At 40.8% G+C, this 13,581-nt stretch overlaps 1 protein-coding gene across 2 annotated transcripts in view; it reads right to left on the reverse strand.

The window, feature by feature from the left end:
• Positions 1–13,581, reverse strand: part of nrg1 (neuregulin 1) — a 194,906-nt gene that overhangs the window by 166,732 nt on the left and 14,593 nt on the right. For both annotated transcript variants that reach the window (XM_072256361.1, XM_072256360.1), the window contains exon 2: positions 1,757–1,934. In XM_072256361.1, the coding sequence (XP_072112462.1) occupies positions 1,757–1,934 (178 nt within the window). The remainder of the gene's footprint in view (positions 1–1,756; positions 1,935–13,581) is intronic.

The raw sequence follows: 13,581 nt of genomic DNA on the forward strand, positions 1-13,581 counted from the left end.
AAATTTCACATAATATAAGCCAGTGATAACAAACATGGTTCTGATTCTGTGGATGGCCAAAAAGATTTGGCTCTGGTCCTATTTCTCTGCTGTACAATTCCATAACTTCATTGCTCACTCAAGGGGAAACTGTTTTTTAATGATAAACAAAGTAGTGGTGCAGAGTTTAAGTTACCATATTGGTAATGTGGAGATCCAATTTCAAATCTGCATAGCAGCTATAGAATTTAAATTTATTTAATAATCTCAAACTAAACATAATCAATAGCAATAATATATATATATATATATACACACACACATTACTGTGCAAAAGTCTTAGGCATCCTACCTATATGTACCTAACATCTACTGTAAATTACTGTAGTAATTTTATATATTGCACTGTACTGCTGTGGTAAAAAAAAAACAAATTTCATGACATACAAGAGTGATAATAAATCCAATTCTGATAGGTATCTCTATTGTGGACCAAGAGTGAGAAGGAAGCAGCAAGAAGGGAATCATACTTTGGAAAAGAGGAAGGAAGAGGGGATGGAGCGGGAAGCACCAGGGAGATATTTTGTAACTATCAATAAACCAATTGTTTGTAATCAGATGATTTTGCCTGGTGTCTAAGGTCCGGGTGGGTCTTCACCCGCAACACCCCCTGCCCCTGGCATTCCTTCTCTGCCCCTCCTGCAGCATTCCACCGTCGCCTTTCCCAACATCCTTTGCTCCCATCAGATTTATAAACTCACTTTCCACTCCACATTGACAAATACAGTACTGTACAAAATCCGAGGTATCCTTGCTCCTGTACATACATATCCCTAAAACTTTTACACAGTACTATATTACACACACACACACAAGATCAAGTCTTTAGCGTCTGCTAACATGACTAAGTTATGACATAAGTAATGACTAATCCTTCTTGAGTAGTTAGAAGTACTTCAACAACAAACGTTGTGGCAGAGGGCAATTGATTGTTTACTCAACAGCACAGTCTACAGTACACTTAGGCTTCTTTCTCCCCACTTTGATCAGTAATTTTAATTAAGAGTCATAAAGGAACAGCAAGGAGCAAGTCATTTATTGGGTTAGACATAAGGCAATACTCTGGGAAACACTGATAAATGCTGCATTTACGCTTCTAGCCCCAGCAACTGCACAAGATAAAGCTGGAAGCACAGCAAGTTGACTTTAAATCATCACCTAACCCACTATTGAATTTGAAGTGAGAGAGGGACTGAGATAATTGATGACTATGTATGAGCTTGTGTCACACTTTCAAGATACTTTAAAATTTTTTCAAGCATTTGGATAGCTGGCCTAATAGCCTGTATATCACATTATGTCCAGTTGCATTCCTGTGAAATACATTTGGATGTATTACTATCATTACAAACACTAGAAAAAATGCAGGTAGTTATTTCTCTTGTTGCTGGGTCCTTACTTGTGTATTAAAAAGCAGTTACTAAAAGTAGAACATTTATAATTTTCTTGATATGGCATTATTCATTTGAAAGAGCACACCATTATTTTAAAAAAAAGCTGCTAAAGTTATAAAAACCATAATTAATTCTAAATTTGTTAAAACAAACTAATACACCGCAGTCTAATGTAATTACTGCCTCATACCACAACCTCTCCTTATACCATGTGACGATGAGCTGGTAGATATAAATTTTTGTTTGAAAGGATCATTCAAAGTAACCACAAAGAGCAAAGTTTGCTGAAAACCTGACAGGAGTCCCTGCAGAATTTAAAATACCTTTTCTTTTTCTTGATCCTGATTTCTTTGGACTTTTTGACAGTCAGCTCTTTCCCATCCTTATACCATGTGAAGGTGGGCTGTGGATATCCTGAAATAGCTTCACATCTCAGAACAAGCTTCTTCCCCTCATTCACCACCACATCACTCTTCAGTGGTTTTATCTTTGGAGCTGAAGCTGTGAAAGAGAAGAATTATCAGTTAACCACCTGTTTCAGAAAGATATAAAAATACAACTAATGCAAGAGCAGAAGTCTCGATATTCTCAGGTGATATTCAACTGTTGTAGTCTTACATATCCATAGATTAAGTCTGCAAGCCATATGGATATTAGACCACAAAACCATAAGATACAGGAGCAGTATTAGGCCATTCAGTTCATTGAGACAGCTCTGCCATTCAATCACAGCTGATTGCTATTTCAATCCCATTCTTATGCCTTCTCCAAGTAACCCTGATCCCCTTCACTGATCATTTTTTCACTTTACATCAGTAGGCAATGCAGTTTATAAAAAGTTTCTCAAATCCATCGATTAGCAAGTCTCAACATCAACCTTGCCATTTGTCTTGGAAGCCCGAGATCTGAATGAACCTGGTGAATTATCTGCCTTTTTTGCACTCTATCTTCTTTTTCACTGCTTTTTATCAGGAACCTGATTCGACAACACCCATCCTGACTCCTGCCCAAAACAAACTCACCCTCAGTAAAGTCCAAATGTCAGACAAGTGTGGAATGCGTCGAAAGAATATATAAAAGATCAAATGGGCAGAAGTACAAGGGCTTGAATTGCTTTAGGATGCTTCAAGGTAGCACATTTACAAGGACATGACTTTATCTGGTGACTGTTCCTTTATCTGTACTTCACGTGCCATTCTACAAGGCAGGAACTGTCAATCACCTGCATTTTCATTAGTGAACCGACTCACTTGGAAAAAGACTTTGACCAGAATGTGCTGAGATCCAGTCAATGGGTGCCTTGTAGTTGACTCTGCCTCTGGACTTGAGTATAGTCAGGGAAACAGACGCAATTCTCTCTTGCAAGGATCAAAAATCTTAAAGGCTATGTTTTTGGCTTGGTGCCCAGTTCAGGACATTTCATCTGGCTTGCAGAGGAATTTGAAGTGGGAGGGGAAAGATCAAGTTGGTATGGTCTATGGGGCTACCAACAGCATAGGAATAACAAGGAAAGGGGTTCTGATGAGGGAAGTTAAGCAGCTAGGGACTAAATTAAAATACAGAATCAAAAAGATATTAGTCTCTGGATTGTTACATGAGCCCTGTGCAAATTGGCAAAGTGTTAATAAGATCAAAGAGCAAAATGCATGGCTCAAAAATCGGTGTGAGGGAAGTGGGTTTGAATTTGTGGAACATTGGCACCAATATTGGGGAAGGAGGGAGCTGTTCCAATGAGATGGGCTCCATTTGAATCATGCTGGGACCAGAATTCTGGTTCACGTTATCTGCTAATGTTCTAGATTGGGGATTCCCAACCTAGGGTTCACAGACCCCTTGCTTAATGGTATTAGTCCATGGCATAAAAAGGGTTGGGAACCCCTGCTCTAGATGATGGAATTAACTTTCTTGTGGCCAAGTTTGCAGATGACACAATGGCAAGTGGAGGTGCAGGCAGTGCTGAGGAAACAGGAAGGTGGTGTAAAATCTTTGAGAATTTAAGAGAATGGGCAAAAAGGTGGTAGATAAAATACAGTGTAGGGAAGTGTATGGTCATGCACTTTGGTAGAATGAATAAAGGCATAGACTATTTTCTAAATGGGGAGCAAATTCAGAAATCAGACATGCAAAGGTACTTGGGAGTTCTAATGCAGGATTCCCTGAAGGTTAACTTGCAGGCTGAGTGAGTAGTAATGAAGGCAAATGCAATGTTAGCATTTATTCTGAAAGGACTAGGAAACAAAAGCAAGGATATAAAACTGAGACTTTATAAGGCATTGGTCAAACCACATTTGGTTATTGTGAGCAGATTTGGGCCCCATACCCAAGAAAATTACTTCCGCCTCAGCTTCGCTCCCATTACTACTTCTCATTACCTGTTGGGTCCCATGGTAAAAAAAATAGCCATTGTCAGCCCCTAATGCATCAGCCTTCGCAGCTCTGAGAATTCCAGATAACATGATTCACAAAGAGAAGAAATTCCTCTTTATTTCTTAAGAAGATGACCCCTTATTCTGAAGCTATGCTCTAGATTTCCTTTGTGGAATATGTCCCCTCAGGACCCATGGAAAATGATACATTTGATATGAGAGAAATAAGCATTAGTGTTCCAGGTTAATGAGTGAAGTAGAAACTTGAACTGTTTCTCTCGGCACTAATGTAGTCACTTCCAACTGAGATGCCAGTGTTTCTAATTCCCAAGAATATTGGCTCTTTAGTGCCCGTCATAAATACAAGATAGCTACTAATAGAGCAGGAGAAATTTCTTTACTAAGAGGTCAGTCCAGTTGTGAAACTTACATGTACTGGGTATAGTTGGAGCGAAAATAGATGTGTCTAAGAGACAGGAGGGTGTTGATATTAGATGAATGAGAGCAGACTTTCACATGGACCATTTATAGGCTGTTTATGCCCTTTGCATTCTTTTTGTTTTTGACATGGAGCGTTTTTGAAATTTGAACATTAACAATTTGTAAACACAATGCAGATAAACAGTATTTAGTTGGAATAGTGCATAAGTACGAAAATAAAAACAGTTTGGAAAAAGATGGCAGCTATCATATTGGATTAAAATTCTATGAAGTCAATGTTTAGAATCTTTCAAAAGCCAAAGCTCAACTTTCATTAATTACTTTGATTATGAAGACACCTGGAAGCCAATTACATGCATCATCCTCATTATTGTTGCAGCTGCCATGAGCTCCCTTAACATCTGTGCAATAATATCCCAAACACTCCTCATTACCTCATTAATGATTGGGTCAAATGTACGGCACTGAAGGATGCAGCTCATTTGAACTTAATTGTTCTAAAGTGTTCAAATAAAACATTTTCTTTCCCCCCCCCCGCCCTTTAAGATGATCAGGCATGTTGGAAAGGGTTCAAAAAGGCTCAATTCCAGCAGTGCCATCAGGATGAATTAAATCTGCGAATACTGAAATTGCTTTGTGGAGATCAAGACACAATCTCAAGTGCTTTCTCAGCTTTACTCTCAGAGGTATTAGTGTCTGTGTTTTAGTTTTATCTCAATGGTGAAATTACTCATTTCCTTCTGATGGCCCCATCTCCAAAACCTCCTCCAGCCCTATAACCATCTGCAATCTCGGCATTCATTCAGCTTTCGCTTCCTAATAATCACCAGTTCTAATCACTCTACGATTCACCATCTTGCATTTGCTGCCAAAGTCCCAAGCTCTGATGTTCCCTTGATAATGCTCTCCACCCTTCTCATCCTCTTCCCTAATTAGACAGAATTTTAACCCTACTTGCACGACTCAACTTTTGTTCACCTGTACCAGAAACTTAAATGGTATATTTTTATGATAGCATTCTTTTGAAGAGTCTTGGGCACTCTTATCATGTTAAGGTTTCTTTATGAATATAGGCCTTGATGGGTGTTTTTGTGAAGGCAAAGATCTTGCTTTTCTTCTCTGCCTAACCACACTAAACGGTACCATCTACCTAGTTTCAGCATCTATAAAATGTTCCGTTACTTTTCAAGAACCAGACATGACTCCACTCTCGGAGCAATGCAGGGTTTCAACTTGAAATATTGACAATTTATTTCTGCCTGCACATGTTGCTCAACTCACTAGCTTCTTCCAGTTTGTTGCTATAGATCAGCATCTTGTGCATCCTCTTGCTGACTCTCTTCCTCTAATTCCACAGTTTCCTTCCACTTGAGCATTTATTTTGTCCAAACTGGAGAAACATCTTCCATTTTTCATTCCTGTCCTTGTGAAGCATGTCTAATCAATGTAAGGCACATTTAGTTACGCACTATCTTCATTAAACAAAAATCAACCAGGAAATTATTTCAAAAACTACAATTCACCAAACCACTCCAGTATTCTTGTCTGTGGTCTCTTGGATTGCCACAAGGCACAATGCAAGTTTAAAGAACGACATCTCATCTTTTGTCTGTATTTTTTGTGGCCTCTTTCGTTCTCTCTGTATCAGAATTGGACATTTCTATCCATCATGACTCTCTCTCTGAGTTTTTTTTTCCTATTAGTACAGTTTGGCCTGCTAAGCATGGCCCACAGCCCCACTGATAATAAGCAGAGAAACATGATGTGCTTGTATCTGAAATCCTCACTGTCCTCATCAACCCAACTGATCTCACCTTATCCACTCTACCCTGCTCACCCACTTTGTTTCCTCTCTTTCGACTTCTGATGAAACCTCCTGGATCTGAAATGTTAATATTTCCCAATATCCTTAATGCCTTCAATATTACTCTATTATGGACCCAATAGAATAAAGATGGATTAACTTCCTTTTGAGTTGGAGTGAATAAATTTTGAAAGCAACATGTATGGTTCTGAATATCCAGAGGCAAAAGATGTGCAAAGTTAACACAAGAGTGGAAAACCTTCTGAAACCAGGGACTACATCAGTATGCAAACAATACTATGCAAAATGTTCTGGAGAAATTAGCAAATATTATTCAGAGTGCCATGTCTGGACAAGGGGTCATTTGTGAAATTGTAATAGTTTGTTAGTTGGCAAATTGCACATTAACATTCAGTTACTATGTGTCAGAATTTTAAATGAGAATTAAAAGATAATTAAAATAATTACACCATGCATAATTAAGTAGATTTTCAATCACTGTGGAGTTCAGCGTCCTTTGTGTAAACATCATGCTTACCATCAAGGTAAACCAGGTGAAGGCCCTACAGGTGGGCATATGCGCTGTTGAAATACATCAACACTGGCAAGGTGAGTCCATAGAGACTTTTAAGAGTCTTTCAAACATGCAGTAAATCAACCCTCAGTCATTTGTGAATGGAGAAGCCAAACGCTCTGGCAGTATTACTGATTCAAGTACAACTCAGAGTTACACCACAAGCTGTGGAACCACTGTGGAAGTCCAGGCAAGGACTTCAGAGGGAATATTTCGGACCGAGACCTGTAATATCGACTACTCTTTACCATAGATGCTGCCTGGCCGAATGAGTTCCTCCTGCAGTTTGTGTGGATTTCCAGCATCTGCAGATTCTCTTTTGTTTGTCAGAGGGAATGATGCATGTTTGGAAACAGTGTTATTTCAGTGTGATAATAGGTTAACTCCATTCACCTGCTCTGGTGAATGTTAAATGTTTCATTATTTATGTGAAGTAGGCTATGAAAACCTACTTCAATAAGGGGAAAGGCTCCTCCAAGCATCCTGGCCAACACTCATCCTTTGAGGCTGGCGAAGACTTACTAATTAACCTTTGCTTTCATGGGATCTTGCTCTGCATACATTGCTGCCAGCTCTTCCTACATTGTGACAGCAAAGCACCACAGAAGAAATTAATAGATATTGGAATTTCCTGAGGACACAAAGTGTGCAAGTTGTTTCACTGGAAAGTCAAAGAAATACAGCCTCTTACATTAACTGAACTGCCCTGAAAGTAGTGGGAATAAGAAAATATGCAAGTAACCTAGAAAAATGTCATTCTCATTAGCAGTAACATCTTACATCTCATTTCACTGCACTTGGGCTATCTCCCAATTCCATTATTGCTGGTATCAGCAAGGGTGATCGTGAAACTGTGAGTCAGATTATAAAATCATTCTGCTCAAAGGTGTCCTAGGGCAAGAAAATGTACCGCCATTACCCAGCATGGTCCATTTCAGACACCAGGCCCATAATAATAACTGCTTAGCATGTCAGTTAGTTCAGAGGACGTACAACATAGAACAGTAGGGTACAGGGACAGGCCTTTTGGCCCATGTTGTCTGTACCGAGCATGAAGCCAAAGCAAACTAATCCCTTCTGTCTGCACATGACCCAGATCCTTCCATTCCCTCCACATTCATGGGCCTATGTAAATATTTCTTGAATGCCACTGTTGTATCTGCTTCCATTACCTCCCCTGGCATCTACCACTGCGTAACAACTTGCTCTGCATATCCCTCTCAATTTTCCCCCCCTCACCATATATTCTGATATTTGGCATTTTACGTCAGGGAGAAAAGATTCTGATTCATATCCCCATCTGCCTCTCAGAATTTTATAAACTTCTATCAGGTCTCCCCTCAGCCTCTGACTCTTCAGAGAAAACAACCCAAGTTTGTCCAGCTCTAATAGATGATACCCTCTACTCCAGACAGCATACTGCTAACTACCTTCTACACCTTTTCCAAAGCCTCCACATCATTCCTTAAATGGATTTGAAGTGAAGGAATACTAGCACTTGGAGATATACACTATGGCTTGGGAGCAGAGTAGCTGAAGGATCAGAGAAAATTGAAAATTGCTTCATTTTGTCTCCCGTAAACCAAGTTTACACAATCGGGTCAATTCCACAACATCCTCTCAGGGTCAGGGGAAACGGTAGCTGTTCAGACACGTGGCCAGACACCATTCTGGAGCCCAGATAAGCCTCTCAGCGTGACAGGGCTGAATGACTAGTTTTGCCAATGTAAATAATTAGGGAACTTTTTGCAATTGTGTGCAACCAGCTACTTTTTCCGCCCATTCATTCCACCTGAGGAAGTCTGCTGACCCAGTCTATGACTCTCGGACAACTGCCCGGCTCTCGGCTGTAGACTGGGTCATCAGTTGTAGCGGCAAATAGTCACTGTGCAAGAATGTAGAAGAAAGTTGACAGAGATTAACAAATGGTGAGTCATTTCTGCTTACAAACAGACCACATTTTAACTCCTTCACGACATCATTTTTGGACAAGATAAACAATGTCTGAATTATACCATGGTGAGCAGACAAAGGTGTCAGATGGTGCTAAGTAGCTGTGAAAAAAATTTGCAGATATTCCATCCAATATTTCAAGAGACCCCATCATCCCTTTAGTTTACTGGCTATCAATTTAACAGCCAGTGCTGAAAGCCACTGCAGTACAATGCTGCATTTCGATTTATTGACATGTCTCATAAACAGAGAGGCCTGTGTGAAGTCTCCTAACACTGATCAAGTTCTGTCAGTGGTTCGACACACCCTATTAATGTAAAGCACTGCAGCTAATAGATAAAAGATGATCAGTGGTCACCAGGAATACCTGGGAGTACTTAGTGCCTGTAAAAGATGATCTAAATAGTAGAACCTTTGTATATTAGAGGGCAGCTAATATGTTCAAGGGTCAGGAAGGAATCAGGATGTTGGGGAGGAAGGGTGAAAGTTGAGGGGCAATAATGGGGTTCTGTGAAGTGTATTATTTTACCCTCAGTATTTTAACCCTTATCATAGACTCTCCAGCCAGCAGGTACTCGTCTAGTGGGTCCAAACCAACTGAAAGCACACATCCAAATCTACTGTGTACTCCTGGTGAAGTCTTTGGAATAGGATCCCTGGATCCTCTAGAAATCCACAAGAGTGCATCTGCATTGTTCCTTTCCCTCATTACACATAATTCTGATGATAGTGACTTGACAAAGTTAGATCACTTAATCAGTAACCTAGTCACCTGCACAGGAAACCAGAGGTCCTAGGTTCAAATCCCACCAGGCGAGCCATGGAATTTAAATTCAGTTAATTAGCTGGAATTTAAACAGAAACAGCCCATCTTAGCAATAGCAATGATAAAATTACTGGGTTGTTGTCACAATCAATCTGGTTCACCAATGTTCTTCAGGGCACAAGGTCTTGCATTGTTGCTCAGTATGGCTTATTATGTCTGCCTCAAAAACTCAAGAGATTCTGCTGATGCTGTAAATCTTGAGCAAAACACACAAAAGGCTGGAGGAATTCAGCAAATCAGACAACACCTATAGAGGAGAACAAACAGTCGACATTTCAGGCTGAGATCCTTCATCAGTACTGGAAAGGAAAGGAGCAGAAGCCAGAATAAGAAGGTGTGTGTGGGAAAGGGTAGTAGTACAAGCTGGCAGGTGATAGGGGAGACCAGGTGGGGGGAGGGGGAGGTGGGTGAAGGAAGGGGGGGGATGAAGTAAGCAACTAGAATGGGATAAGTAAAAGAGAGAAAGAGATAGAGAGCTGAAGGAGGAATCTAAAAGGAGAGGACAGTGTCACCTATCATCTGCCAGTTTGTCCTCCTTCCCCTCCCCCGCCTTCTAATTCAAGTTTCTCCCTCCTTCCGTTCCAGTCACGAAAAATCCTGGCCCGAAACTTCAGCTGTTTATTCCCTACAGCTGATGCTGCTTGACCTGCTCAATTATTTTTGTGTGCATGTCTGGCTCAGTCTGACTTGCTTACAGGAGAAAGGAGGTTAGATCCCTTGGAGATATATGAAAGTGAGGGGTGTAGATAGGGTGAACGCATGTAGGTCCTCCCCCCGCCTCACTGAGTTTGGGTGAGACTGGAGATCATGGGCATAGGGTGAAAGGTGAAATATTCCGGGGAATCTGAAGGGAAACTTCTTCACTCAGAGGTTGTGTAAGTATCTAGTAAGTGCCAATGGAAGTGGTAGATGCAGGTTCAACTGGAACATTTAAGAGGAGCTTGGATAGGTGCGTATGCAGGTGAGTTTTGGAGGGAATATGGTCCTGGTGCAGGTAGATGCGACTAGGGTCACCATGGGCTAGATGGCCTGAGGGCTTGTTTCTGTGCTGTGCTACTCTATGAGTCTATAACTCTATGTGACTACTGGCCCACAGTAATGTGTTGACTCTCAAATAAATGCTGGCTTTGCCAATGTTCAAATCCTGAAAACTAATGGAAAAATAAAACACACCTTACTTCTGGTGAAATGTGTGCCTTTTGCTTAACTCGTTTAATTTGTCCTTTCTAAGACGTTGTTCCTGTTTGTATCATTCTGAACATTGTGGGCATACTATGTTGGTGTCAGAATGTGTGGCAACACCTGCAGCCTGTCCCCAAGACATCCTTATGTTGTGTTGGTTGATGGAGCAAATGATTCATTTCACTGTATGTTTCAATATACCTGTGACAAATAGATGAACCTGAATGTGATTCTTTCAACAGCTGTGCTTTGTGCCCTTCAACTGCTGACCTATAACCTGTGCCTCTCTGTGAGTTGCTGTGTGTTCTTGTGGATGCCCTACCGGGAGACCCAAATTAGACCCAATACTCAAGGGGCACTTGACCTGTGATGGGCACGTGCTAGAGGAGAAAGCTTCAACGACTTGATGATACACCAATGCCACCACTTAATACCAATTAAATGAAGACCAATCATTTATTGATAGCCTTATATGCTTTTAATGTCATTCATTACAATAATTTGGAGGTGTGGTTAATACATTGTGTGAGTGTGTATTTTTTCCAGTACTTTCTAACATAGGACAAAATTGACTGATGGACAGTTGAAAAGAACAGAAACCATTCATTGCCCAAGGACCACCTCTATTCTTCAGAATAATCTGCTCTCTCATCATCACCATCCCAACAGCTCCTCACATACTACTTGTGTTTTCCAGATATTCATGTACTGGTTTTTGCGGAAACACTGACAAAGTATTGAACAGAAGGTCACCTTCACAATCAAAGTTTGCCTAGTTAGCTTCCTTCCATGCCCCAGCCAGTTGTAGAACACATCTGGGCTGTTGACCACTTGATTACAGTGAGATGACAAGCTGTTTGTTAATAGAGTGCAAAGCTGCTGCAACTCCATCTGTATCCATACACTGGCACTGAAAGTTTATTCAGGATTGAACCCACAACTTAGTTTTCTCTTCAGGAACATTGAAGACTCAGCTCAGGGTTTTCCAAGTTCTTGATTAAACAGCCTATTGCATCAGGTCACTACCACAGCAGAATCCACACAGACCATGCACAATGTGGCCAGAAGCTCCACCAATGGAAAGTGGTTGATGATCTAAAACATGACTGAGGATACAAGACCCATGGAATACCTCATATTAACAAGCCTGTGACAATCTGCTGCAAGAAGTACCTCATTTCCACTTTGCTGTTCAGAAGTGCATTAAGTGTCATACTGTTCTCCATCATGTGAAATGGAAAGGGTTTGCCTGTGGGAAATACATGTTGGGGACTGGTAGCTGAGAACCAGCTTGGTTGTGTCAACCTAATATCCGGGTCATAGTAGAAAGATAACACCTGTCCAACAGAGGGGAACTGAAGGAAGGAGTCACAGAACATTAGCATTGAAATAAGACAAAGGGCAGCAGAATGGCTATGTGCCAATGGGTTTGCTGCATCTAATGGAGATCAATAATAGTCCTTCTGACATTGTGAGAATATCCATACACTTCAAATAAATGATGAGCTGGTTTCTGTTGACGATGACAAATATTGAATTAATCCAAACAGCACCAGGGTGAAAAAAAGATGCATCAAGTTGGGAACTAACTAGGAGATGCAGTATGTCGTGATTGTTGGGACCAAGCCTCTGAATTAAGCCCCAGCTAGTGGGATGAAGATCTGTTATTTTCGTAGCTCAGTACTGTACATTGCACCCCTCAAAGGGAAACTTCACTTCAAGAAAGAATGTATCTCATACTATCAATGTCACCTCTGGGGTGGAGTATATCACATAAGCAAAGTACAAGTCTGAGGGAGTACAGTGACAGGAATACATTTGACCTATTTTGCTTCATTGAAGACAAGATGATCAAATCAACAATGGCAGGTAAGCACTGTAACAGTTCTTCGCTGTTGTGAGTAACCTGAACACAGGCTGTAGAGATGCAGGAAGGCCTGACAACAGCAAGCTCTGAAATCAATTGACATTTAGCAAAGTCATGCTGAAAGCTTAGCAGTGCCAGGGATACACTGCACATTTATAATCAAAGGTGATCATGCACTTGGTACTCCAGTCAGAAATCACATCTTTCATTATGACTCCTATAATAAGCAGGACACTTATAGTTTAGTCCTCAGTGCTGCTATTCAATCAGGCTTTCATTCCTCAGAAGGATGAGCACGTCAGATTCTCCCAGCTCGTAGGTCCATTTCAATATGGAGAATAGAAGCACTGGAGTGAGTGACTGCCAACTGTAGTTTAGGAATGCCAATATACCTTTGCTCTTCTGAAAGGAATTTATTTCTTTTGTTGAAGGAATCTGCAATGATGATAGAATTCAAGTCACCAGCCTGATCTGCAGTCAGGGTTCTGCAACACTATTTATGAATCCATTCGGAGGGAATTATGGAGAGGTCTCATCTCCAGATCCGAAGTCTCTGGTTCAAAACTTTGTGATAAAAAGGATGAGCTCCTTAAAATGGGAGTAACAACCTCACCACCTGACTAACAACTTATTAAGGCCAGTTGCCGTGTGTTCAACATGCCTATCTCATTAAGGAAATGCACCCCTTTAAATGTAGAATCGGCAGATGCTGAAGTTAATTAAGACCTCAGTTGCAGTTTTAGGCAGAAAGTGGCCAGAAGCTGTGTAGACCTCATTCTATATTGGTGATGAAAGTCAAGACACCCAGTTTTAAGAATCCCATTTCCCTTGAGAGCCACTAGATAATCTGTGGGAAGGGGTGAAATTCATAACCCCATGATCCTTCAACCTGGAAGGTTTGATTACTAACCATGAGGCTAATATTTCCCACTTGTGTACAGTTCTTCACCACATGGCAACTGTATGATTCTATTTAATATATTAAGTTCTCAGATAAGTGGCTCTGTGCACAGTCCACGTGTTCACCAACATTCATCTCTGGAGAGAGGAAAGGGAACATAGAACCAATCATGCAGATACCACAGATTTGATGAGTTGATTGGACCCCCAAGCTGAAATGAATGCTTGGATAACC

The sequence above is a fragment of the Mobula birostris genome, chromosome 4 (genome assembly GCF_030028105.1).
Source record: "Mobula birostris isolate sMobBir1 chromosome 4, sMobBir1.hap1, whole genome shotgun sequence".
In the NCBI taxonomy this organism is placed as follows: Eukaryota; Metazoa; Chordata; class Chondrichthyes; order Myliobatiformes; family Myliobatidae; genus Mobula; species Mobula birostris.